The sequence below is a fragment of the Eurypyga helias genome, unplaced genomic scaffold, assembly GCF_000690775.1.
Source record: "Eurypyga helias isolate BGI_N326 unplaced genomic scaffold, ASM69077v1 scaffold14654, whole genome shotgun sequence".
In the NCBI taxonomy this organism is placed as follows: Eukaryota; Metazoa; Chordata; class Aves; order Eurypygiformes; family Eurypygidae; genus Eurypyga; species Eurypyga helias.
The window spans coordinates 101882-124775 of NW_010246952.1; the positions used below are offsets into that span (position 1 = coordinate 101882).

Sequence of the window (22894 nt, forward strand, 5' to 3'; positions counted from 1 at the left end):
CCGACCTGACAAAGCAAAGGGCATAGCTTGTCCAAGGGAAGAACAATGCCGAAAGGCACAAGTAACAGCAGTTTCCCAGCACAGAGGTTTTCTACTCAAAAGCAGTGACGGGCGGCCCCGAGTTGCGAGGCCACCTAGTGCAAGAGGTCTCTTGCCACTTTCCAAAATCCAGCTGCCTCAAGCTGCACGACCCAAAAAGGAGGAATTAAAAATTATAAGATCATTTTTATGGGGGGCCTAAACCTTTAATTTTGCTCAGCTGAGCTGGCTGCGAGGCTCCATGCTCCTCCTGTACCCGGTGCCACCGCTGCTCAGCTCTGCTTTCTCCATCGGTTCTACCACAAGAATAGGAGTAAAGGCTGATGAAAGCCAGCGCTTAGTGCTAGGAAGTCAGAACTTCCCTCGGTGAGGCAGACAGGAAGCCGTGGCCGTCAGCCGCACGCCCGCCATGCGGGGCTGTGGAGAAGCTGGTGTGGGAAGGGAAGGACGTTGCCTGCCAGTGCTCCAACGCTAAACAGCAGGAGTCGCCATCCAGTTCTCAACTGGCCTGTATTGACACAACAAAATAAAACAGCTTCTCGGGCTACGACCCCTCCCCTGGCCCCACAGCACATTCTTCCCCCCCGGCAAAGCCGTGGTGTTCGTTGGATGACACCGGGGTTTGCTTCTGTTTCGCACCTCTGCTGCTCTTGCTCAACCCACGGTTACACTCGGCTACTCCCCTACAAGCTGTCAGGGCTGGGGGGCAGAAAGTGGCCCCCAACACACGCGTCATCACCAAAGCAAGCCGCGCTGTGCCGGCCACTCCATCCCTCAGCTGAGGAGCGAGCGAACACGGATCACAGGGATAAAGCTATCTCTCTCACCCTTCCCTCCCCCGCTTCCCAGGCAGCGGAGAGAAGCAGAAAGCATATCCTATTTCATGCCCCTGGCATGTGGAAGCAAGACCATTATTTTATAATAATCTTATTATTTAAGATCAGATGATGACGGCTGTGGATGAGGCGCCACTCGGAGGAGCCCCCTCAGTGGGCTCATTGTCGGCGCCGGCAGCTCTGCCTGGGAGAGCAGAAGGCAGCCGGGCCGGCTGCTCCGGGGGTCCCTCGCCTGGGGTCTCCAGAGGGACAGCATGGGGTCACAGCAGGGCCACGGGCTCAGCATTTGTCTAATCGCACAGCCAGCCTGGACTGGGAAACACAAAGGGCACGTTTGGGGAGTTTTCGAAATGTTAGAGCTGTTTTTCTGACAGAAAGCAGATCCACTCTCCCCTTCTTCTGTTTAAATAATAAAACCTTGGAGGAAAAAAAACCCAAAACCGCAATTTGCTCCATTCAAATCCCCTGTTCACAAGTAGTTTTATCTTAGATGGTTATTTTTCACACCGATGAAGACGCCAGGCAGCAACACCCCCTCCTCGATGGACACGTTCTTGACGTCAGGTTCACCTGCCTAAGGCTTTGGGCTTTCTAAAGCCGTTTTTGAGGGCTTTAGAAAGGCCACCTGGGAGGAAGGTCACCCCACAACACAGACGATGAGTTGCTAACAGAGACCTGCCCTCCCAACCGGCACCTTTTCGAGAGCTGCACTTGGAGATTTTGCTCCCTACAAAGACAGCATAGGAGATGATAGATCGGCTCCCGCGGTCCCACCGACAGCACAGACCACCCAGCATCCTCCTTGGCATTTAGGACCACGACCTCAAAGACTGCACAGAGCTCGTGGGAATAACAACTGAGAATTGTCAACTAATCATCACCTTCAGCATGCCAATACACAGAGCTCAGGGGGGTCCCGAAAACACAACCCCTCCAGCCAGGCTGTCATCACTTCCAGCAGCACAGGGAAGTTTCATGCAGCTGTAGGGGGCTCTGGGATCAGTATCTCAGCCATAATCACCCCATGCCTAGCTCCACCATGCAAAGGGGTTTGTGTGGCTACACGTGATGTTAGAGTGTGAGCTCTCTTCTGCCGCAGCAGCTAAGCAGAGGAACACACCAGGTATGCTGAAACAAGAGTAGGAGTGTAGTTAAGCTGACCTCAAGCACCGTACAGAAAAAAGGGATTTGCCCTCTTACCACTGGTATGCCCAGAGATGACGCATCTGCTCTGCCGTGCTCTCATGGGTTGCGTGTTTTGCCCCGAGTTAAATATCGTGCTACGGCTCAGTTCACATCATGCTGGTCGCTGCTGGGATGGAACAGGATTGCAGCAGCAGTCGGCTTTCATTTGGAATGAAAAATATAAACATGTTGCCTGTTTAAACAGAAATATATATGTATATAGACAGAATGAGTGTGCACACATGTGATAAAGGTAATAACTTTCTGAGATCCACAGCCGGTGGCACTGTGTCAAGGGTAATGCCTGGGTCACCGGAGAACCTTAACTGTGGAGTTCTCGGTGCACAAAATACACCAGATTGCAGGGATTGGCCCCTTTGAAATAGTCGGGAAAAGCTGAGCAGCAGCCCTAGGTTCTGGGGAAGAGTCTCCAAGGGGAGGAGTGAGGAAGTACCTCATTTTAGAGTGAATGGAATCCTGCCTTGAGAACTGCATGGCAGCGGCAGCCTGAGGAAAGAAGCCCCCAAGTCTGCTGGTGCTGTAGTTGTGCTTCATGTGCCGGGGCACCCTCGGGGAGACTGGCCATCAGGCGATGCACAGAACCCAGGCTAGGGGCAGGCTCTGGGGAGCCTTGTCACTCTTCGGGCAGTCACAGCACTGAAACACGCATGCCTTACAAAGAAGAAATGAAATAAATCCGAATCTGTGTCAGGAGATGGTTTGTAGGGCTCCCATTATGTCTGAACTTATCAAGGAAAGCCTTGGTTTCCAATCCAATCCAAAAATCACCGAAGCCAAGCGCAGCATGTTCACTGCTTTGGGAGACTTTGGAGCAGGCCCTTTCTGAACCATGGAGCGAAAAAAATTTTGGAAGTGAAAAGAAATGCATTATGTTAATTGTGCAAAACATTTTCAGCACCCCTCAGAAACGGGCATGTTTACCTGCAAGCTAACAAAGAGTATGTAGATAATAGTTGAAATTTAAAAGACATTTCATGACAAATTGAAATATTCATGCAATAGCAGAGCAGTTCTACCTTCTTTCATTTCCCCTCAAACATTTTGTTCTGCACAGAACGCTTTTGTACTCATTATTTTTGAAAAATTAACTGCCAGATCAACTTGCAGCAGACATCATGGGTGATAGATTCAGGAGGGACAGGTGAAGCTGGAAGAAAGCAGAGTGCCTTTCCCTAGCAAAAATTGAGGTTCAGTTTTCATGCAACAGAGCGCTCTAATAAAAACACGAAGACAAAACAGCATGAAAGGAATCAGACACTAAAATGGGTCTATTACTTCCCTCCCTGTGGATTTCAGCAGTGTAGGGGGGGAAAAAAAAGGGAAAATTTTTAGATCCTGCCCATGCTACTAGGATTGCTGCCCCAGAAGCCTTCCCCTCTGCCTCCCATTGGATGGCTGCACATCCCAAACAGGTCCCAGACAACTGAGTTCTCACAGGAGCACCAAAGGCATGTGGGACCACCGCTGAGGAGCACCAGCAACCTGCTCCCTGCTAAGCCCACCTCTCCCAGCGCCATCTGGCCTGGTTTAATACCTCAGGTTTTCTTTAACAAAGACATCACGGTGGGTCAAAGAGGCACAAGCAGAGCCCGCAGCCTGGGGAACTGCTGCAACGTGTGGTGCTCATCCGACCAGGACAACACCCCAGGCACTTCAACCGCATGCCTTTTCCAGCCAGGATCGTGGAAAACATCTTGCCCTCCAGACGATGTAATTTTACCAGCAACCCTACCTGGAGCTGTGCTGGCAGAAGGGAGCAGCTCTTGGCTTTGCCTGTGTCATGGAGGAGGGGGTGTAACTACCAGAGGATGAAAAAATAAGAAATCTTTCAGCATCACATTGCAATATGGGTGATGGAGGCTGAGAGCAGTAGCTTCCCCCAGGCAGAGGCTCCAAGCCTGAAGTGATCCCAACCCATAACCCAAACAGCATGACAAATTCTCAACCCTGACCTTCTGCTCCTTTCCAGCTCTTTAACCACCTTTGGAGGACCATAAGGAGACTCAGAAGATAGAAGCTGGCTGGAACGCCATGGGGAAGAGCTGGCTCCAGAGGCCCTTCCTCCCTCCATCTGCAGCAGATGCTGGGGAAAAACCTTCAGGCTAACCTTCAGGGACCCCCCCGCCTGCCTGGGTGCTGGTACCCACCTCCCGCTGCAGCTGTTTTGGTCAGAGCCCTTCTCTTCCCCCACCCGGTTGTGGCAGGAGGGTTCAAGGTGTCCTGGCAGCAGGAAGCTCCTTTGCCCCACCCTCTGCCCTGCACACCGGCTCCCGGCGCTTACCCAGGACTCGCTGAACCAGAGCTGCCAGAGACCTGATCTGCGCGGCCGCTCGGGCAGGAGCTGGACCCCCGGCATGAAGCACTTCTCACAGGAGCCCTGGGCAGCCTTCGTCGTGCTCTTCTTCGCCACTGTGCTCCGGTATTCCTGCTCGGCAGGTATTTTCCCTTCTCTTATGCTCCAGTTTCCATCCCCTGCCTTTTCCCCCACTCCTCTCAATACCTAAATATATTGCCCACTGGCAGTAATTTGTTCTTTAAAATCAAGGTGGGTTCCCTTGTCGCATTTAGAAAGTGTCAAGAGCTGGAATTGATCCATGCTAATGAGAATTGCTCCGCGTGACTGACCACAGCATCTTTCTGAAGAGATGTGCTTTTGCCAGCTCTTTACAGATCCACTGTAAATGTGACTGAGCCTCAGGTTGCTCCACTGCACGGCCAGGAGACCATGGTTACTTGGCCTTCCTGTGCTTGCTGAGGCAAGGGACCATTTCAAATACCACGCCAGAGGCTCACTGTAGTCCAGCTTAGCTCTTACTAGGTGCTTCTTGCAGGAAATCTGGCTTTGACGCCTCCTTAGTCAGAGAAGTTGCCTTAAAAATCTAATGTAAATGAGACCTGTGAGCTGCTGTCTTCCCATCAGGCTACTGCCTGCATTTGTACCTATCCGCACCAGTTGAGACCTGCCAGAGGTTTAAGGGTGGGTTAGCTTTGACACCCCGGCCTCTGGGCTGCAAAGCCTATAAATGTGAACCAGTGCTCCAGCGCTTTGTCCCCCAGGTCATATGCAGTTTTTAATGACTCTTCCCAGTGCTCCCATGAGGTACTTATTAACTCAGAAAACGAATTATGGCTTGGCCAAGGTCATTCAGGAAGTCTTAGAAGAGCCAGAAATTGGAATGGGGAGTACTCAGCCCCTTCCCTGGCGCAGGCTGCCCCAGGGACCTGCTCCCAGCATGGCACTGGCCATAAGGGAAGCGCTGGTCTTGCTTGTGGTCAGTCAGCTTAAAACACAAAGCTGGGCAGCAGCACATGACCCCGAGGGGATCATCTCCTGCAGGACAAGCTCAGTTTGTTTGCTGTTATTCGGAAAATACCAAACTCAAAGCTAGGGCTTGGTCAAAGGACTTGTTCTGTTGTTTTCCTGAGTTGAAACTAAAGCTGAGCCATTATTTGGAAGTCATTGGAAGCTGGAACTGATTTTCTCTCTCTACCACACTCCAAATTATCATCTCAGAGTGATGCTTTGACTGGAAATAGTTCTCTCACAGCCTCTGCTGGGTCTGTGGATCAGCTGGAGCCCCTCCACCTGCATGCAGCCCCTACTCCTGTAGCCTCTGCAGGCATGTCCTCCTGCAGGGGCCCTCCGCAGCACGGAATCCTTCACCTGGCTGAACCCGGGCTGTACTGCTCACAGTGGCACAGGAGGAGGGATTCCTCTGACTCCCCTCCTCCGGCGGCAGGCTGGCGTTAGCGCGCTGGGAGCACAGCAGCCTCTGTTTGGCACATGCTGAAGTTGAGGGGCACGGGGGGCATTAGGAGGTCTAAGGAGGCTGTGGCCTGTGACACCACGTACAGATTTGGAGGCACAGAGACAAGCTTGCAGCACTGTGCCAGAGTGCACGTGTGTTCTGATTCTGGGGAGGAAGCAGGATAAAGAAGTAAAATCTTCATTGAAGCCCCTGTCCCTCTCTCTTCCTTATTTCTGTGTTGTATTTTCCAACCGGAGCTGGTTGATGAGTTTCAGACAGAGCTGCACCTGAACTGCAGCAAAGCCAGTGCTTCCCGCTGAGGCTCTGCACTGATGGGCTCAGCCCTCGGCTCTGCCAGACTCCAGAGAGCTGCTGGGAGTTTCTAAGGGCAAGAGGAGGCAGATGTACAGCTCGCTGGCCACTGATCTCCCCGTGCGCTGAATGCTAGCTCTCACTTCAGCCCTTGCTCGTTCTGCCCTGTGGCTTGGGAGAGGACGGTGGCTAATCTGGGCTCTGAGCGAATGGCTCGCACCAGGGTCACCCTGAGGTAGGGGCACGGTGATTCAGCTGGTCCGTAGGCTGGTGCTACAGCAGGTCTCCCAACACCGGTGCTGCGGGGTGAGGAAGCGTACACTGACGCAGCGATGTTTAGGGGCAGGAGCTTACTTTCCCCAAATTGTTTCCATCCTACAAACCTCTGCAAGGCCAATAGCTTTCAGATTTTCTTGCCTGATGCCCAGTATTGCTTTTCTAATCCATTTTGCCTTTTCTCCTGTGCTTTCCTTCTGGCAGCAGCTGAAGATGTCTCCAATGTTTCAACAAGCTCCATGCCAACAACTGAGTACGAAGCACCATGTCTTAGTAAGTCTTCATAAATCATTACTACCATTGATAAAACCAGGTGAGAGACTACACAGGTGACTGGGAGGCTGCCCTGGAAAAGGATTTGTCAGTTGTCAAGGCTTCTGTTGCAGATGAAACTCTAGGATGCATTTCTAAGACTCGTTCATGGGCATGCCCAATATATCTTAGGTACATTCAGATGGACTCATAGCTTTGAACAGACTAATCCATACCTAATTAGTGTGTCCTAAAGCTCCCTGCCAAACTGCCTGCAGGCACAATGCGGATTCCCAGGAGCACCTCTTTCCCCCACCCTACTAGCTCTTCCTCAAACAGCCAGTCCCAGGCAACCAGAGATCCCACCAGTCCTCCCAGAATCATCCTCTGTCCTGAATGTCAAACATCCCCACAGTCCTGCACTTCCTGAAGTACAGTACGTGTACCAACAGCGGTATGCTGTTTCAAAGCATGGCATAAGCATAGGGGCAGGCATCCCTCTCCCTTCCCTGGGCACACACAAAACACATCTCTTGCTGTGGGAGGAGCTGCTCTCTGTAGCACAGGACAATCGTACTGCGTGCACTCCAGGCCAACGCGCAGGAACGTGGCCCTGCCTGATGCACATCAGTGAGAGCAACTGAGCAACACCTACACGTGCCTGGCAAAGTGCAAGAGGCTGGCTGCCCTGCACCAAGCTCAGGAGGCATTCACTTTACACAGCTGACAGGCTTCATGCATGTCAACGCACAGTGAATGTAGCTGCAGGGCGGTTTTGGCTGCTTTAGTGCTCCTGGGCACTGGCATTTCACGCTCAGCTTCTACTCCAGTCCAAGAGGTGAAGGTACTACGGCCCTCCAGACTTCCTATGATATTTCCACCTTGCCACCCAGGATGCAGACACAGAGTTGGGTATCACCGCTGTGCCCTTGTGATGGAAAAAGCATGGCAGGTGCATTTATATAACAGCATAATTGAAAAAACTAGTGACATATCCCTCAACTGACGCTAGGAAATTGAACTGCTTTAAACAAACAAACAAAAGATGTAAAAGCTACAGGAGAAAACACATGGAATTGTTAAAAATTATTTCATTTTTAAATATGTAAAACATATCTCCCAACGGTGGTAGGTGTAACAACTGTAAAACACAAGGAAATCACAGCCAACCACCCAACGGAGAGCAGCCACTGTTTCTATTGCCAGCAGAAGTATTGGGTACCTAAAACATAAAAAAAATGCTGAACGTGCCTTTGCTGGAGATCCAAATCCTCCTTTGCTGGAGATCCTCTCACTTTCTCACGGGTAGCTTTCTCTACCTTAGATTATTTTTAACTAGCAACTTCTAGCCTACTCCGTTCCTAGAACTGAGTGAGGAGATGGTAAGCAGGTGTTTCAGATTTCAGTGATGGTGGGCAGAGTGGTAAGACTCAAGTGTTTGGTCAGACAGGGAAGACCAAGTCTTGAAGACCAAGTCTTGCTTAGGAGAACGAGTACTGCCACCCCCCAGGCTAAGGGCCAGGCTTAGGAGAAAGATGCCAAGGCAGACTGACAACAGGGCAGGCAGTGGAGCCACTGTCTCACCTGCAAAGCAAACCCGTGACACACTTGGTCTCCCATCAGCTCACTTCATTTCTCGCCGCCAGACGTGAACTTCTGCACGCAAGCGGCCGCGTGCTGCCCGGCGGGCATGGACGACTATGGATGGATTGCAGCGGCCATCGGCTGGAGCCTCTGGTTTCTGACCCTCATCCTGCTCTGCGTGGACAAGGTCATGAAACTCCGGCCTGACGAACCCAAATATTTGGTGGCCTGAAGCAGTAAGTGCCGGGGAGCAGTGAGGTGCAGGCAGACTGACAAAGCATTTCAATCACTTCCTAAGAAACAAAAAAGAAAAGGAACGTACTTCCAGACAAAAAAAGGCCAGATCTAAGCAGGGCACCTGCTGGGGCTTCATCCTCCCCAGCAGGTCAGAGCTACCAGCCAAGGCGTGGAGCAGGCAAGTCCCTGCAAACCACCACGTGCGTCCCACGGCGCACAGACCGCCTTTGCCCCGAGCCCTTCCATGCTCGCTGCGAGTACGGCAGCAGCGCCGAGACACCGCATGAGCAGCTAACAGCCTACAGCACACTGCCTTAAGACAACCCGGTACATCACCTTGGACTGCGAAACAGAAAGTGGGCAAAAGAGCTGTTTTCTGGAGGATCAACGTTACCAGAGCCATTATTAAGCTGTAGGCCAGGTTACATCACTAAGTGGATGTCACTCCTTGAGTCCCTCCCACTCACTAACCTGTGGTATTTTAAAGCCTATTAACTGACACCAGTGAAAACCCTCTTATGAAAACTTAAGGAGTGTCTGGGCTGGTTTGAAATCAAACCCAGTTTTTCCAGTGCGGTTTATATGTGAACTGTTTTGTAGAAACTAAACATTGCTTGTATTTATTCAGCATACTGAATTTATTGTATATACTGAATTTCATGTATTTACTAAGCCACGCTGAACCACGGCAAGCAGGCTGAAACCAGTGAATCCAATTCATGCACCAAACTGCTCCTATTTATGCAAGATGATAATAAACGCTCTTATTGATGGAAAGATACTCACTGACTGGTTTATATTGATAAAGCTTATATTGGCAAGGAATTATCCAACCAAAACTGTTAGAAACAGGATTCTAGTGAGAAATATTCATGCAGGAGGGTTTGCCTCACCACAGTTAAAATGTTTGGTTTGGGGTAGTTGCATGAGTTTGATTTCTATCCTTTATTAAAAGAATAAATCAGTGCTAAACTCATCTAGACATACACAGGATTAGCAAACCCGCTAGAGATAACTGAAACATGAAAAGTTACCTCTTAAACCAAAGAAAGCTCTATTGGCGATTTCTATCCATTAAGGATCATTAAAGTCTCCCTTCTGCTTATCAGTGCATGACTTTTCCAGATAGAAAAGATACAAATCAGTTTAAGACTCTTAAAATGGATTCTGGCACAACAGACACCTCAACCAGGCCAACGCAGAGTGACGGACAGTCGCCCCTTATCACATATCCACCATCAGCTGGAATGGGTGCAAGTTAGGCGCTGAGGAAGAGACATCCTTCCCTATCATTAGTATCACTTAACACAAAATATCTTCTGGAGCAAAATGCTGAACAGAGACACTAGTGTCAGGAAAGAAAGTTTTGAAAGGGAAAGGCTTAATTATTGTGTGGCTTTTTTGTATGTGATTTGTTTGTGGGTCTTGCTTTTTTTCTTCTTCTTTTTACATGGGCCATACTCCTAGTAGTAAACAATCACAAAGTATTGCTCAATTAAGAAAAAAACCTTAACATTTCAATGTTCATGTTTCAAAAGCTAAACCAGAGGTAATCTTCACAAGACAAATGTCTGTGTTGGACCAGCCAACTACTTATTCCCACAAAAATATAAAAAACAACTCGTACATGTACAAACTTACAGAAACAAGGGATTCCACATCTTATTGTTGCTGTTGACTGAAAGAATAGTGACTAGGCAGTTAACAACCACTGCAATCACTGACAGATGGCAAATCTTATAGTTACATAAATCACTTGTTTTTCCCTGATTTATTAGTTTTAATAATGGAAAACGTGCATTGGCTTGAAAGCAATGTGATAAAATACTGTGAAAAAACCTCCAAGTATTGCCCTCGTGCCTACCTTCTGCAGACGTCCTCCTGCAGATCTCCAGCTTTGTGGAGATTGTTCTGGTCGGGAGAACGGAAGTTCCTGCTGAATACAGCACTGGTTTTCCTCTTTGAGGAGATCCGTTCTATAGCTTCCGTATTTCCTTGGCTAAGGCTGTGAGTGCAGGAATGTGCTCACGGACGTCAACCTATTCCAGTCTGAAGAACAGCAAGAACGTGGCACAAGCTCTAGATGTCCTATAACCTGCAAACTTCCTAACAGCTGGGCAATCTGGGGAGGGCTTCCTAACGCCTGCCTTTAAAACCAACAGCTTGGTTGTTTTCCCACACTCCCCAAAATAGTCTGCTTGCATGCAGCTCCCTTCAAGGAATGCAGGAGATTTAAACTTCAAGTTTTGCTTCTCACAGCTTCTGTTGTGGATTCCCAGCTCTACGGAACTACAGAAAAAAAAAAGTAGTTTTTCATGTAATGTAATACCCCAGGATTTTGTACACTTGTGTATGAGGGTGACACCGTATCTCTCAACAAATTCAACATACAAATGGAAAATAATTTCTGCTGTGATATGTATACTTTTTCTAGACCAGTGACCTGTAAACCTCTGATCTAATTGAACAGTTTTGTTTCCTTACTGCATCACCTGCTTTGACACCTGACATCGCCTGGTTTGACCTACAGCCTCTTCTTTTCAAGCCATTTGACTTCCTATGAAGTGGACCGCGTCATTGAGAAATACAGTCATGTAGTGAATTTAACGAACATAATCCTACGCCCAGTGTTCTGCGATCCCTAAACAAAGCAGCAGCATCCCAAAAACCCAAAGGCTACCAACACGAACATCTGATCCCTTCCTATCATGACCAGTACGAACCAATAAAATACTATTTTGAAGAGACTCTCCGAGGTACACGCCACACGTGGTACCGACCCCAGGCATAGCAGGGAATCACAAGTACAATGCCAAGCAATGCAAAAGGAGGAGAAAAGCCCTAATGGCATTGTCAGTGTTTCAGGGGCTTGTCAACGGTTACAAAGAGTGCAGATTAAAGAAAAGATGTATCCAGAAGACAAGTTCATATAAAGACAAAAATTAATTTGCAGAACTGATACAGAATAAAATAATCCAAATATCACTTGTGGTCTGCTGCTACATTTCCTGGAATATTTTCAGCTAGGGAACACACAGTAGCACAGCTTGTGGGCTATAACCCCTGTTATAAGAGCAATCAAGTCACACTAGAAGGCTTTGCTCTGGTTTCGAAGCACAAATTAAAGGTGACTAGAACACAATGCCTTGTGTGGTCCACGAACAACGTCACAGACTGGAGTAGCCATTTACTGTGCATTATCTCATGTTCCTAATAATATCACTGACGTTTTAATACCTCTAATCATAGGTCCCCAACAAGTGCAATGCTGCCCAAGTCCTGCTGACTTCAAGGGAGCTACACATACAGCCAAGCACATGCCTCACTTTGGTGTTTGGGTGTTTTTTCACTGGAATTCAGGAAGCCTGCCATTTTTCTTCCCACAGGAAACACTGGAAGCAAAACACCCCTCCTGATTCTCAGCATGCATAAATCATCCCACCTGCGTTAAACCTTGGTGCCCCTCCAGACGTGCAGTGTCGCTGTAGCACTGTGCTGGGTCAGGCTCTCGCACATCTCAAAACGGGTGAAAGGTAAGCGGATGGCTCCTATCACCTATTACGCTGCAAACTACCCTCTCAGAACGACGATGGAAAGTCAATGTTCCAGTCATTTACAGCACATTGTCCACGTCCTTGGACCAAGAAGTTCCTCAGCAGAATGAGATGAAGAAATCTATTCCAACCCCTGTGACAGTATAAAGAAGAGCAAAAAACGGTTGAAACCTGGGTGGCGGAATAAAAATGAGGGTGACTGAAACACACGAGTTTAAACCCTAATGTTGCAGATCGAGCCAGACACTTGTTCATATTTTCTGGACAAGGTTTCTGAATTTCAGGCATTAAAGTATGCAGTGCTTGGAAAAGAGAGGAACACAGAGGGCACCTGGGAAAGCTGCTGGTCTACAGGTGTCTCGATAGACAAAAGGAGCAGTAGGGAACATGTAGAACCGATCAGCACTTCTAATACCAAAACCCATTAGTAGCAGCACAGCATTCCAAGGTAACTACTGCATTTGCTTGGAGATAATATCAATCACATCTGACCAGTGATTTTTGAAATTCATAATTCAGGAGTAAATGGATTGGTACTGGATGCCCATCTCATCATCTTCTTAGATACCAGTGCCCTGGTAATGACTCGCATCACTCACTGCCTCTGTCCTTGGGGTTTTAGCAAATGAGCTACATATTAAGCAACTGCACTTTACAGTGATTACACTTTGCAAAATCACTAGAGGGGTGAAAACTAGCAAGCATCAGAGCTCCCTACTTGCATGAAGCATGAAGAGAAAAGACAGAGGTTAAGTTCATAAGAAAAGCAGCTCTGTACTGGGATTTTGCAGGAAGAATTTTGATAAAGCTATTACAAAAACTAGGACTTCAGAAAATTATTGTAATTACAGCCAAGGAATGAAATATAGGCAATCCTTAGGAAGCAACCATCCTTTCTAATCCTTACACTCCAGATCCCACTTATTTTATGGTATTGGTGGTATCAGCATCTGCTGTGGAATCAAACCTTGCGGCCTGTTTCTGGCCCAGAATCTAAGATGCTCTTTCCAAAGAGCTTCCTCCAACCTACTATTTTGTAATAACCCCCAGAAATAAACACAGGGTAAACAGTGCCGTATTGTCTCCCAAGTCTGCAAACTGCTGGGAAGAAAATAGAGCTCTAAGAGGGATGTAGACTTTCCCTGTTCCATTAGACGGTATCAAGCGTAGAGACGCATTCAGTTAACACATATTCTGGGGACAGCGTGACCTGAGCACCACTCATGTCACGTCAGTCCCAAGCCCCTCCATTTCTCTCTCTCCCCAGAGGTGCCCCCCCACCCCCAGTTTGATTTTCCGCTGGAAGGAACCAAAAAGCCTGGGCAATTTATACCCTAACCTAGACGAAGGCACAGGCGTTCTGCACGCTGTCGCAGCAGAGGCACCTCTGTCGCTGCCCTGCGCTGCTGGATGCTTGTTCCTTCGTGCGTTTTGCCAGTTCAGGAAGGGTCCTCCGACTCCATCCTCCCCCTTCGGAGCCCTTCACCTCGGTGACTTTGCTGAATCACAGGGTTTTAAACTGTAGCAGTAATGGAAACACTTGACTGCACATCTACAAATCCTCTAAACAGGAGATTCCTCACCTTTAATCTTCAATTTTTGTCGTGTTCTTGTCTAAAGCTGCCGTCATCAAGCCTGAAGACAGACACTACCCTAAGGACCAAACTCATCCACGGAGATGCTTGACAAGAAGCGTTCCATGTAAAACGCAAGGCAGCTTACCTGAAACCATTTCCTCCAGGACTGCACGGACTAACAAGTCCGGTCACTGGTTCGTGAGTTTGTGGATGCCCCGACCACCTGTATCACATCAAATGGGAACCATTTCACATTCCACAGCTACGCTGAAGTACTACTGCTTGTGGCTAACCCACAATTCGTTCTCCTGCTTCCTTAAGTCCGAGAGTGAAAGCTGCCCAAATTTTATTATTGTGGTAATTTTTAAATTCCCATTTCTTTGGTCAAGTTTCTTTCAGATCTGCATTTCAGGAGCAAAACAGTGCAGAGCATTGCCAAATATCACACCGCGTTAATTTTCCTTGAAGGTTTTGCTGAGACACAAACAATATCCAGCTACTGCTTTTAAATCATGCACAGCACTAGAACGTTCTAACAGCCTGGATGAGAAAACCAACCTCTGAGAAACCCTGGAACAGAAGACATGGAGAAGCCTTCCTGGGAACACGACAGAGCTCTTAAGAAGCGTGTGCATTAAAATATAATTGGAAACGCAAAACGATACTTTTCATATTTCAGTCTCTTACTTCTCACCTCGGCTGCTCTACATGTGGGAGTAAGAGGATTACTCTAAGTGAACCTGAAACCCACCATATGTCAGGGATCCACAGAGGTTTAGCACTCATTTCAAAAGACTCTTCAGAGCATTTGTTCAAATGTGCCAACATTTTATTCCGATTAAGGCAAGATGAAAAAGCCTAAACATAAACTTCCAGTTATGGAGTAAGAACTACTCAAAACTAAACAGGAGTGGCCATTACAAAGGAAAAGACATACTTTAAATGTAAAGAGTAGCAAGAAAAAGTAACACGAAATCAAGACAAAACATTCGAGCTCTACGAACTATGAAGTGCAAAGAAATGTGTACTTTTCTAGTACTAATGTAATGGTTTTTTCATCTGTCAGTCTTCAGTGGGACTCACGGGACTGCAGCTCTGCTCCAGAAAGTCTCTTTGAAAAAGGCAGTGCAACTCCACAGGGTTTTTGCTTCTCAAGTTTCTTACTCTGGGACTTGTATGTCAAAGCTGGATGCATCTTGCCAGGTGCATCCCAAACCGTACCAAAGAATTTGTAGGGCAAATTCTCCTTCCAAAGCACACACGTGACTCGTGGTTTTCAGTGCAAGTCACGCCGATGCGACCAGGGAGAACGTGCAGACCGACGCCTGGCTCCCGATCCTATCGGTACGAGCTGTCACAAGCTGAGCTTGCTCTGCCCTCACGGAATTAGCGGCAGAGATAGAGAAGAAAACGTTGACAGTCCTCCTCCCGAGAGAGGCTGCGTTTCAAGGGACACTCGCCGTGACTTTTCAAGCACTCAGGTGCGCTCACACCAAAACACTGCACTGCTCCACCAGCATTGCCAAAACCTTTCATTCCTCACTCCTGCTTCCCCAGCATCTGGACCTACGAACACCTGAATACACAAATGACAGCAGACTGGTCACAGTAGAACACATCCCAAGGATTCCCCCCTCCCCCATTTTTAAGTAAAATACAACAGGAAGAGGGAAATGATGACTACCACAAAAGGGAACTGTATTTTTATTTCCACATTTAAGCACTTGAAAGCTGCTGCTTTTCCCTTCGCACATCTAAACAGTCCTGGAGAAACTCCACAGCATTGGGGAACCCTTTTGGGAGTCTTACTGATGAGAGATGTTCCTCACTCATAGACCAGCACTGCGAGTGGTGAAGGACTGCAAAGAAGTGGGGTTGTGGTATGGAACCAGCTTGGGGGGGGGCAGTCCCCCAGATTTTATCTTTCTTTTTAGTGCACTGTCACAGGTGCTCCTGGAGACCTGGCTACTGTCCCTTGCCTGCTGACAGTCAGATGGCCTCCTCTTTCTTTTAATCCGTTTTCAGCTTTAAGTCCATACTCAGAAAACACCAAACAGGTGTTATCTTTTTAAAAATCCATTTATTTCCTCTCTGCTGCAAAAATATGAACCACAGTGTATGAAAAAATATGAACCACAATATATTGATATAAGGAGGATATCAACCTGTTGGAACGAGTCCAGAGGAGGCCATGAAGATGCTCCGAGGGCTGGAGCACCTCTGCTATGGGGACAGGCTGAGAGAGTTGGGCTTGTTCAGCCGGGAGAAGAGAAGGCTCCGGGGAGACCTTACAGCCCCTTCCAGTACCTGAAGGGGCTACAAGGAAGCTGGGGGGGGCTTTTTACAAGAGCCTGTAGTGACAGGACAAGGGGTAATGGGTTTAAATTGAAAGTGGGGAGGTTTAGATTGGATATCAGGAAAAAGTTCTTCCCGGAGAGGGTGGTGAGGCACTGGCACAGGTTGCCCAGAGAAGCTGTGGATGCCCCATCCCTGGAAGTGTTCAAGGCCAGGCTGGATGAGGCTTTGAGCAACCTGGTCTAGTGGGGGGTGTCCCTGCCCATGGGGCCATTCTATGATTCCATGTTCCCACCTCAAAGTCACAGATGCTCTTCATCCTCCCACTCCAAAGCTCTTGGCTAAGATCTATTTTTTCCAAGGACTGGCACAAAGAACTGCTGAAAAAACTTGAACTGAGCTTGAGCTAAAAAATTGTTAAAACCTGGAAAAGGGGGGAATGTAGTGAGGGCAAGAGTTTAAAAATGAGTTCAGCTGCCTACTGCCATGCACATCACACAACTGGTGCCTTCACTTGGGCTCACATAAACGCCAATCTCCTTGTGTAATCCAGCCAATGTGTTTTCAAGCTGGGAGTTAACAGTGTCGGCCATTTTGGTTCTTGGGAACTTACGATCCCTGCAAACAGCCTCTTTCTACGAGAACACTGTAACCCTGCTGCCAGCGGTCTAATTGAAAGGCACGGGCTTCAGCACTTAGTAGGAACATGTGCTTAGGGGGGATCAATCTATATACGTGTTCATGTGTGTGCAGGACGGTGCGTGATACTGGGGTAGCCAACGCCTCGCCAACCACTCCGTTGAGTGCAGAGTACCTTGCCTGATGCTACTGCTCCCCAACCACTACAAATGAAGCCTGTTCCAAACCACGGCAAGTACAGTACGTTGCAAAGGGTCAGTGAAATGCCACTTACTGCTCCAAAGCGAGCATATTCACCGTTATGAGCCCAGCACCAATTCACTCCTCCTAAGAACAAGGTTTTCTTTCCTGAGTCACATGCCCACAGTCACTGACAGGACCATGGGTTACATCCTGGTAGAAAATATTTTATAGTGCTGAAGTGTGCCCCACCTCTCAAATGGAGTGTATGAAAAATAACTGTAAAAATTCACTTAGCTCCAAAAGAATCAAGAAGGTGGCTAGAGGTCAACACTTTGGCCATGGAAAGGAAAAGCAAACCAACCACGCTCAATTTCGTAGCTCTCATCTTGCCAAGTTTCTCTATTGCCAAACTAAACGCAGACTAAACACAAATGTCAAGGAAAATTGTGAAGAAAGAGAAGAGCCTCAGGATTCCGTGAACCAGATGGCTTAGTTGTGAAATGGATGTAACTGTTGCTAACAGCTTTCTGTGTCTGTACCAACTTCTCATCTGAGCAGTGTTTTCAGAAACTGGTAGATTCATTAACAGATACTTAAATTAAGGATACTTTAAGTTTCAGAAAAAAGGTTTGGCTGTTTTTTTCCCCTCTTTTAATAAGGCAATAAAAAAAATTGGCAAAAGAGCTCAAGCACATAGGGATGCAGAAGCTTACAATTTCTCCCTGAATTCCCAAGTGGGAATGCGTATTTTGGCACATGCATTCCCCAGCGTCCTTTGGTAGCATATGAAAAACGCAGCTTTTCCTCTAGCAGCAGAAAGCGTGGGTCTCCCTTGCTAAGGCCATGCTTGGAACTGGTGCCTTACGCGTTACTTTCCTTACTATATAAAGATACAGATTATGCCACACCATTTTTTGTGAAGAGTGGAGCAGGTCTCCACCCAGTTTGAGAACACAATTTCCAAACACAGCTTTCCAGCTTCTTAGATTTTACTTTCCTGCCCCATGAACTTCTAAGGTTTTAAAGAGGGATTATAGCACCAGAAACCCTCTTTTATTTACCAGTGCATATTTGTCCTGTACGTGTTCTTCATAAGATCTGTGACTGAAAAGAACAAGGACATTGTTCCAAACATATAAAGATGGAATATCATAACAGCATCCCCATCACTTGCAAAAATGAATGAGATATGACGTAAGTACCTCTAACTTTCAAAGCTATTTCCTATTCCTTCTTAAATAGCTGGAACCAGCAGTCAGACAATGAACTTGCTTTCTAAAAGCCCACATTTTCTGGAAATGAAGTCACATTATAAGCACTGGCCCTCTAACCTCAGTGCAGAATTAAGCTGGAGAAGGATTTGGGCTATGAAAGAGATGGTTTTAATGGGAACACTGGGGAACAATCAGTCTTCAGCATTGTCAGAAAGTCATTTTGCAGAAATATTGGCAACATTCATGTTTACAAGCTTGGCAGAAAATAAGTGTTTCTTTATTTTTATCCTAGAAGAGATTATCACACAAAAACCTTAAAGAATTCCAAACATCACAACCTGTTGGTACTGCTGTCCACAACCACGCTGGTGTCTGACTCCATTCAAAACTCAACCAGTGCTCATGAGGGCACTTTAAACATTGCCCAGGGAACTGGAAATTTATTTATACTGTTCACCTCAGTACGTCCCTCAACGCAATTTCATACAGCCTTTTGATGACCATGGGTAAGCAGAAAAATAACTGAGCTTCCTAATGAAGAGGGGGAACATACCACACCCTTTTTTTTTTCCCCCCACATCAGTGAGCAGCTGGCTGCTTCCTAGTTTTGGCTTTGGCAATGAGTATTATGTACGTACTCCACGAACAAGGTACGTAGGGTTCTTCCATGGTGTCCTCCTACCTGTTTTCATTCCAGTCTGAGTTAGTCCTGTCACAGTTACTGAACCGCGCACTGGAACCAGGAACAGATTTGGTAGCCAAAACCCACTGTTCCATACCAGCCTTGTATACTTGTATTTTACCAATGCCACGTCTTCCCCGGTAGGTGAGGCAAACGCAGCCCTGCCCAACGATCTCTTCGGCAGACTACCGTTCCTTAGGCCTCTCACGACTACCATCTGCTACTGTGTGAAACACTCACACCGTAGCACCAAGTAGTTTTGCTTTGCGCTGCTCCCAAGCCTCCTCACGTACACTGAGCTTACCCTCTATCTCTGTGCCAGTTCGTTTGCTTTAGCTCAGCCTGATCTGAAAATAAAAACACTCCAACAAATAATGACTTAAGTAAAATTTCCGCATGTATTATGTCAGTTACAGTTATGCAATGGCCAAATATTAGTAAATTCGTAGCTAATATTAAATTAAAACTCTGGAAAAACAGCGACAAACAGTTCCATGGCACGTACCATTCTTACCATGGGGATAATGCTTACCCTATGTCCAAAGGGACAGTGGAAACAAGTATAAATATAGAAACTGTCTCAAAACTGCAAATCTAAGCCTATGTTAATGCTCTAAACTGTCACTGACTTTCACTAAAATTATTCAGATCCAAACATAAGCAATGATTTAGGACATCAATTTATAACATAATGCTGGTGACCCTGTACCAGTCAGGCTGGATTGGTTTCTGTCCACAAAGCAAACTACAGAGTGGCAAAGTTTTACCGCTGGTCTTGCACAAGCATACAGCATGTAAATGTATTGTTTAAAGATTCACATACATGTTTCCCCAAATTCAACTGTGGTCGAGTATACCTCTCCCAGTTTTCAATAATTTTAAAACAAATAAATAGCAAGCCCTTTCTGTTTGGACGCTTTGCTTTGTTTTTCCAGCCTGAATGAGTCTACAGATATTTTCTTAGTTATACAAGGCCAATGTTTCACTTCGCAAACATTGAAGATGAAGGAACACTTGAAGCTTCAGCACCAGAAGGAAAACAAGGAAGAGTGCAGAGGGTAGCTCCATTCGGGAGCACAGAGCTATAACAATTATTGTTCCAGTTTGTTGCGAGTAGCACAAAGACTTTAATTCTAAGCAGTCCCATTGCTCCTGACAACCAGTGATTCTTGTGTGGGTTCACACCCTCAACACCCTTGAGCTGATACAGTTTGTAACCTTGCAGAACAGCAACACAAACCAGTTCCCCATAAGCTCTGGACAGATTAGAATACTCATCGTGTCTTGCAAAAATCTCATCTCGGTTTCTTCAGACCTTCACCCTCTTCCTTAGAACAAGGAGTCTATCTTACTCGGAGTTTGTTCCTGTGAGTTATTCGTTGCTGGACTGTTGAGTTCTTGACCTAAAGTTTTATTTCTGTGTTAGGTTGAATGACGGTAGGGAGAGAAGAGGAGCACCGTAATATTAGCAGATTAATTAATATTACTTGTGATGACACTGATTATTTTCCTTGGTTGTCCCCCACCTCTCCTTACTATCCTCATTTTGCTGCCTTCTTCATTTTTCCCAGAGTGATGTCAACAGCGCTGTGAAAGTTCATTCTTTTGAGAGAACAACATTGCTGATTTCCTCTAAGTCTTTGCTTCCATAGGAAGCAGATACCTGGCAGATTTGCAAGGGAATGCTAAATCAACTGTGGAAGTTCTGCACCGCTGTCTGTTTCTGAGAAAGTCGTAGGAGTTCTTCTCTAATTGCTTTGATAAGAGAGGCTGAAGAGTGACCTGGCTGGAGGTCCTCAGTGGAACTGGTGGTGTAGCAAAGGCCCTGGCCCTGAAGGCTGTTGTGTGGCAGCTGAGCAGGGGGGACCGAAGGCTGCCGGGCCGAAGTCCTCGGCATCTGGAATACTGGTGAGGAGGAATATTCTTGGGGTCCATGCATATGCGTCTGGAAAAAGGTAGAAAGCATTATTGTACTTTCCGAACAAGCATGACAATCCCAGAAAAGACAAGAAAGCAAAAAGGCAAAGAACAGAGGGAAAGCAGCATGGAGATGCATCTATCTGCTGCCACTGTTCGTCTCTGGTATGAATGAGTGATTCCTCTTACGGAGCACAAAACAAGTGTACACAAAATTGCTGGACTGCCTCAAGTTCAGGGATTCTCAAAATCTCTTTGAGCAGCTTTTAAAAAGCCTGATCCCCTTTCTAATCCATGGTGCGTTTAGAAACTGAAGTGGAAGGAGGTGGGGAGAAAAACCACAGAACTGCAAGTCAACAGAAGTGGCTTCTCTCTTCCCAGCTGACACTTCTCCCCGCTGTCTGTAGATGGAGATACTACTGCTTTACCCCTCCCCTCCTCCGCCTGGCTTGCCTGTTCAGACTGCACCCTTGTGAGGACCCTGTGACTGACCAGTGCCCAGGAAAACACAGTCAACAGAAGAAGCAGTAGGAAAACATCATTCTAATTGGAAAAGTCAGTTTTTTTCTATACTCAACAGCTGGTTTATGTATCTGAGAAACACGACCCCAGTTTAGGGACACTCGTTTCAGGGTAGAAAGGCGTTAATTCTGCATTTGCTCAGGAACATATATTTTCTAACAAAACAAGAGACAAACAAAACAGAAGCCCGCATTTATGGGCTTTATCAGGTAAAAAATCTGCTTACACTAAAACAAAGCACGAATTTACAGTACAGTAGGTGATTGCACTGACTCCCAGTACGGAGACAAATGAGGTACATTTCGGAAACCTGAACTCCCGCTGACATCCCTCGAGCAAAGCGTCTCCTCCCGCCCTGTACTGCAGAAGGCTGAGATGGCCAGAAGCAAACACCGGGCACAAAGGACTTGAACACAGGCTGCTGAAACCACAACCGGGAGCAAAGCAGGCAATCCCCTTCCAAAGGGTCTGCGCTGGGAATGGGGAGCAGCTAGCTGAAGGGAGTTCACATCACCACTAGCACCAGAGCGCTATCTTCCGCTGTGGATTTATATATTTAAGCACTAGAGAGCAATCTGATGAGGGACGAAAGGACAGCAAGGCCAGCTAGAAGAGGATTTGGGGGCGAGGAGGAGGGGAAGAAAGGGATTACAAAGCAGAGCCTGGGAAGGATATGGGCAACCTAGAGAGACTGGCAGCAGTGCGCTTGGAACACACAAATGCATGAGAGTATGTGCCTTAACGTGTTTCATCATATAAATGAATAAAATCTAAGCCATTTTGTATAAAGTAGAACTAATAATAGATTCTGACTCTCCTGCACAGCTTACGTACAGCACTGATCACTTACACAGTTAATCTGGGAGAGAGATCAAGAGGAAAAGAGTCTTTAAGAGAAGAATGATAGGTAAAGAAGGTTTTCCAAGTAACATCCTGCCTTACTTCTTACAAAGGGGAGGTGATTTTAGTATCAGAAAGGAATGAATGGGTCTCTTGACTGTTCAGAATTATTCTTTGGCAGTGAAACCTGAAACTAATTCATATGTGCAGTCTAGAGTTAGCAAACCTGACAAGTACTCTGTGGGTTTATAGAAAAGAGATGACAGAAAAAATATTAAAAGCAAACATGCCCTGTCATGAGTCTTAACAACACCCTAAATTATGCTCAGGTTACTTTCACATTAAAATGCATTACGTGATTCAGCTCCTACCTCATACTGCGCTAAGTTAGCGCCGTAAGGATGGTTTCTTAAGGGAAGTTAGGAAGAACATTTGATGACTGTATTGGCTGGTTTTTAACATGAAGGCTACCAAAATTTTCTTAAATATCTCAGAAAAACAAAAGTGTGTATTTCTATGATCTCATATATAACATCAGAATTAAAAAGGTCTGAGAAATTTTAAAGTGAGACTGGTTTAGAAACCTAACCTACACTAAACTACAACAGTAAAATACGGGGAGAAAAAAGGTTGGAATAATTTTGGCTTGAGGTTTGGGTTTGGGTTTTTTTTTTTACTTTAAAATGTCTTTACTAACAGAAATACACATTGATATATAATATCATACATGTAACAATATATAGCTTTATATAGTATCTATAAATTATATATATTTCTTATAGATACGTCTGTATAAATGACAGGAGTACAAAATAATAAAAAAGGTGGACCTTTTTACAAGGGCCTGTAGTGACAAGGCAAGGGGTAACAGGTTTAAATTGAAAGTGAGGAAGTTGAGATTAGTTATCAGGAAGAAGTTCTTCCCAAACTTCTGGTGGTGAGGCACTGGAATAGGTTGCCCAGAGAAGCTGTGGATGCCC

At 46.5% G+C, this 22894-nt stretch overlaps 2 protein-coding genes across 2 annotated transcripts in view; one reads left to right on the forward strand and one right to left on the reverse strand.

The window, feature by feature from the left end:
- Positions 1-4435: 4435 nt before the first annotated feature.
- TMEM213 (transmembrane protein 213) lies at positions 4436-8486 on the forward strand. The gene is made up of 3 exons (XM_010150590.1): positions 4436-4517; positions 6626-6691; positions 8317-8486. Exons 1-3 carry the CDS (start codon positions 4436-4438, stop codon positions 8484-8486), a joined length of 318 nt encoding a protein of 105 aa, XP_010148892.1.
- Positions 8487-20004: 11518 nt separating this feature from the next.
- KIAA1549 (KIAA1549 ortholog) overlaps positions 20005-22894 on the reverse strand; it is a 17785-nt gene continuing 14895 nt past the window's right edge. The window contains exon 8 of the mRNA XM_010150587.1: positions 20005-20580. Within this exon, the coding sequence (XP_010148889.1) occupies positions 20326-20580 (255 nt within the window). The 3' untranslated portion in view covers positions 20005-20325. The remainder of the gene's footprint in view (positions 20581-22894) is intronic.

Excerpts from the sequence above, each read along its gene's own strand:
- TMEM213 (XM_010150590.1), top strand. The coding sequence starts at position 4,436 with ATGAAGCACTTCTCACAGGAGCCCTGGGCAGCCTTCGTCGTGCTCTTC. Across the intron at positions 4,518-6,625 it reads CCGGTATTCCTGCTCGGCAG|CTGAAGATGTCTCCAATGTT; the intron begins GTATTTTCCCTT and ends TTCTGGCAGCAG. Across the intron at positions 6,692-8,316 it reads GTACGAAGCACCATGTCTTA|ACGTGAACTTCTGCACGCAA; the intron begins GTAAGTCTTCAT and ends TCTCGCCGCCAG.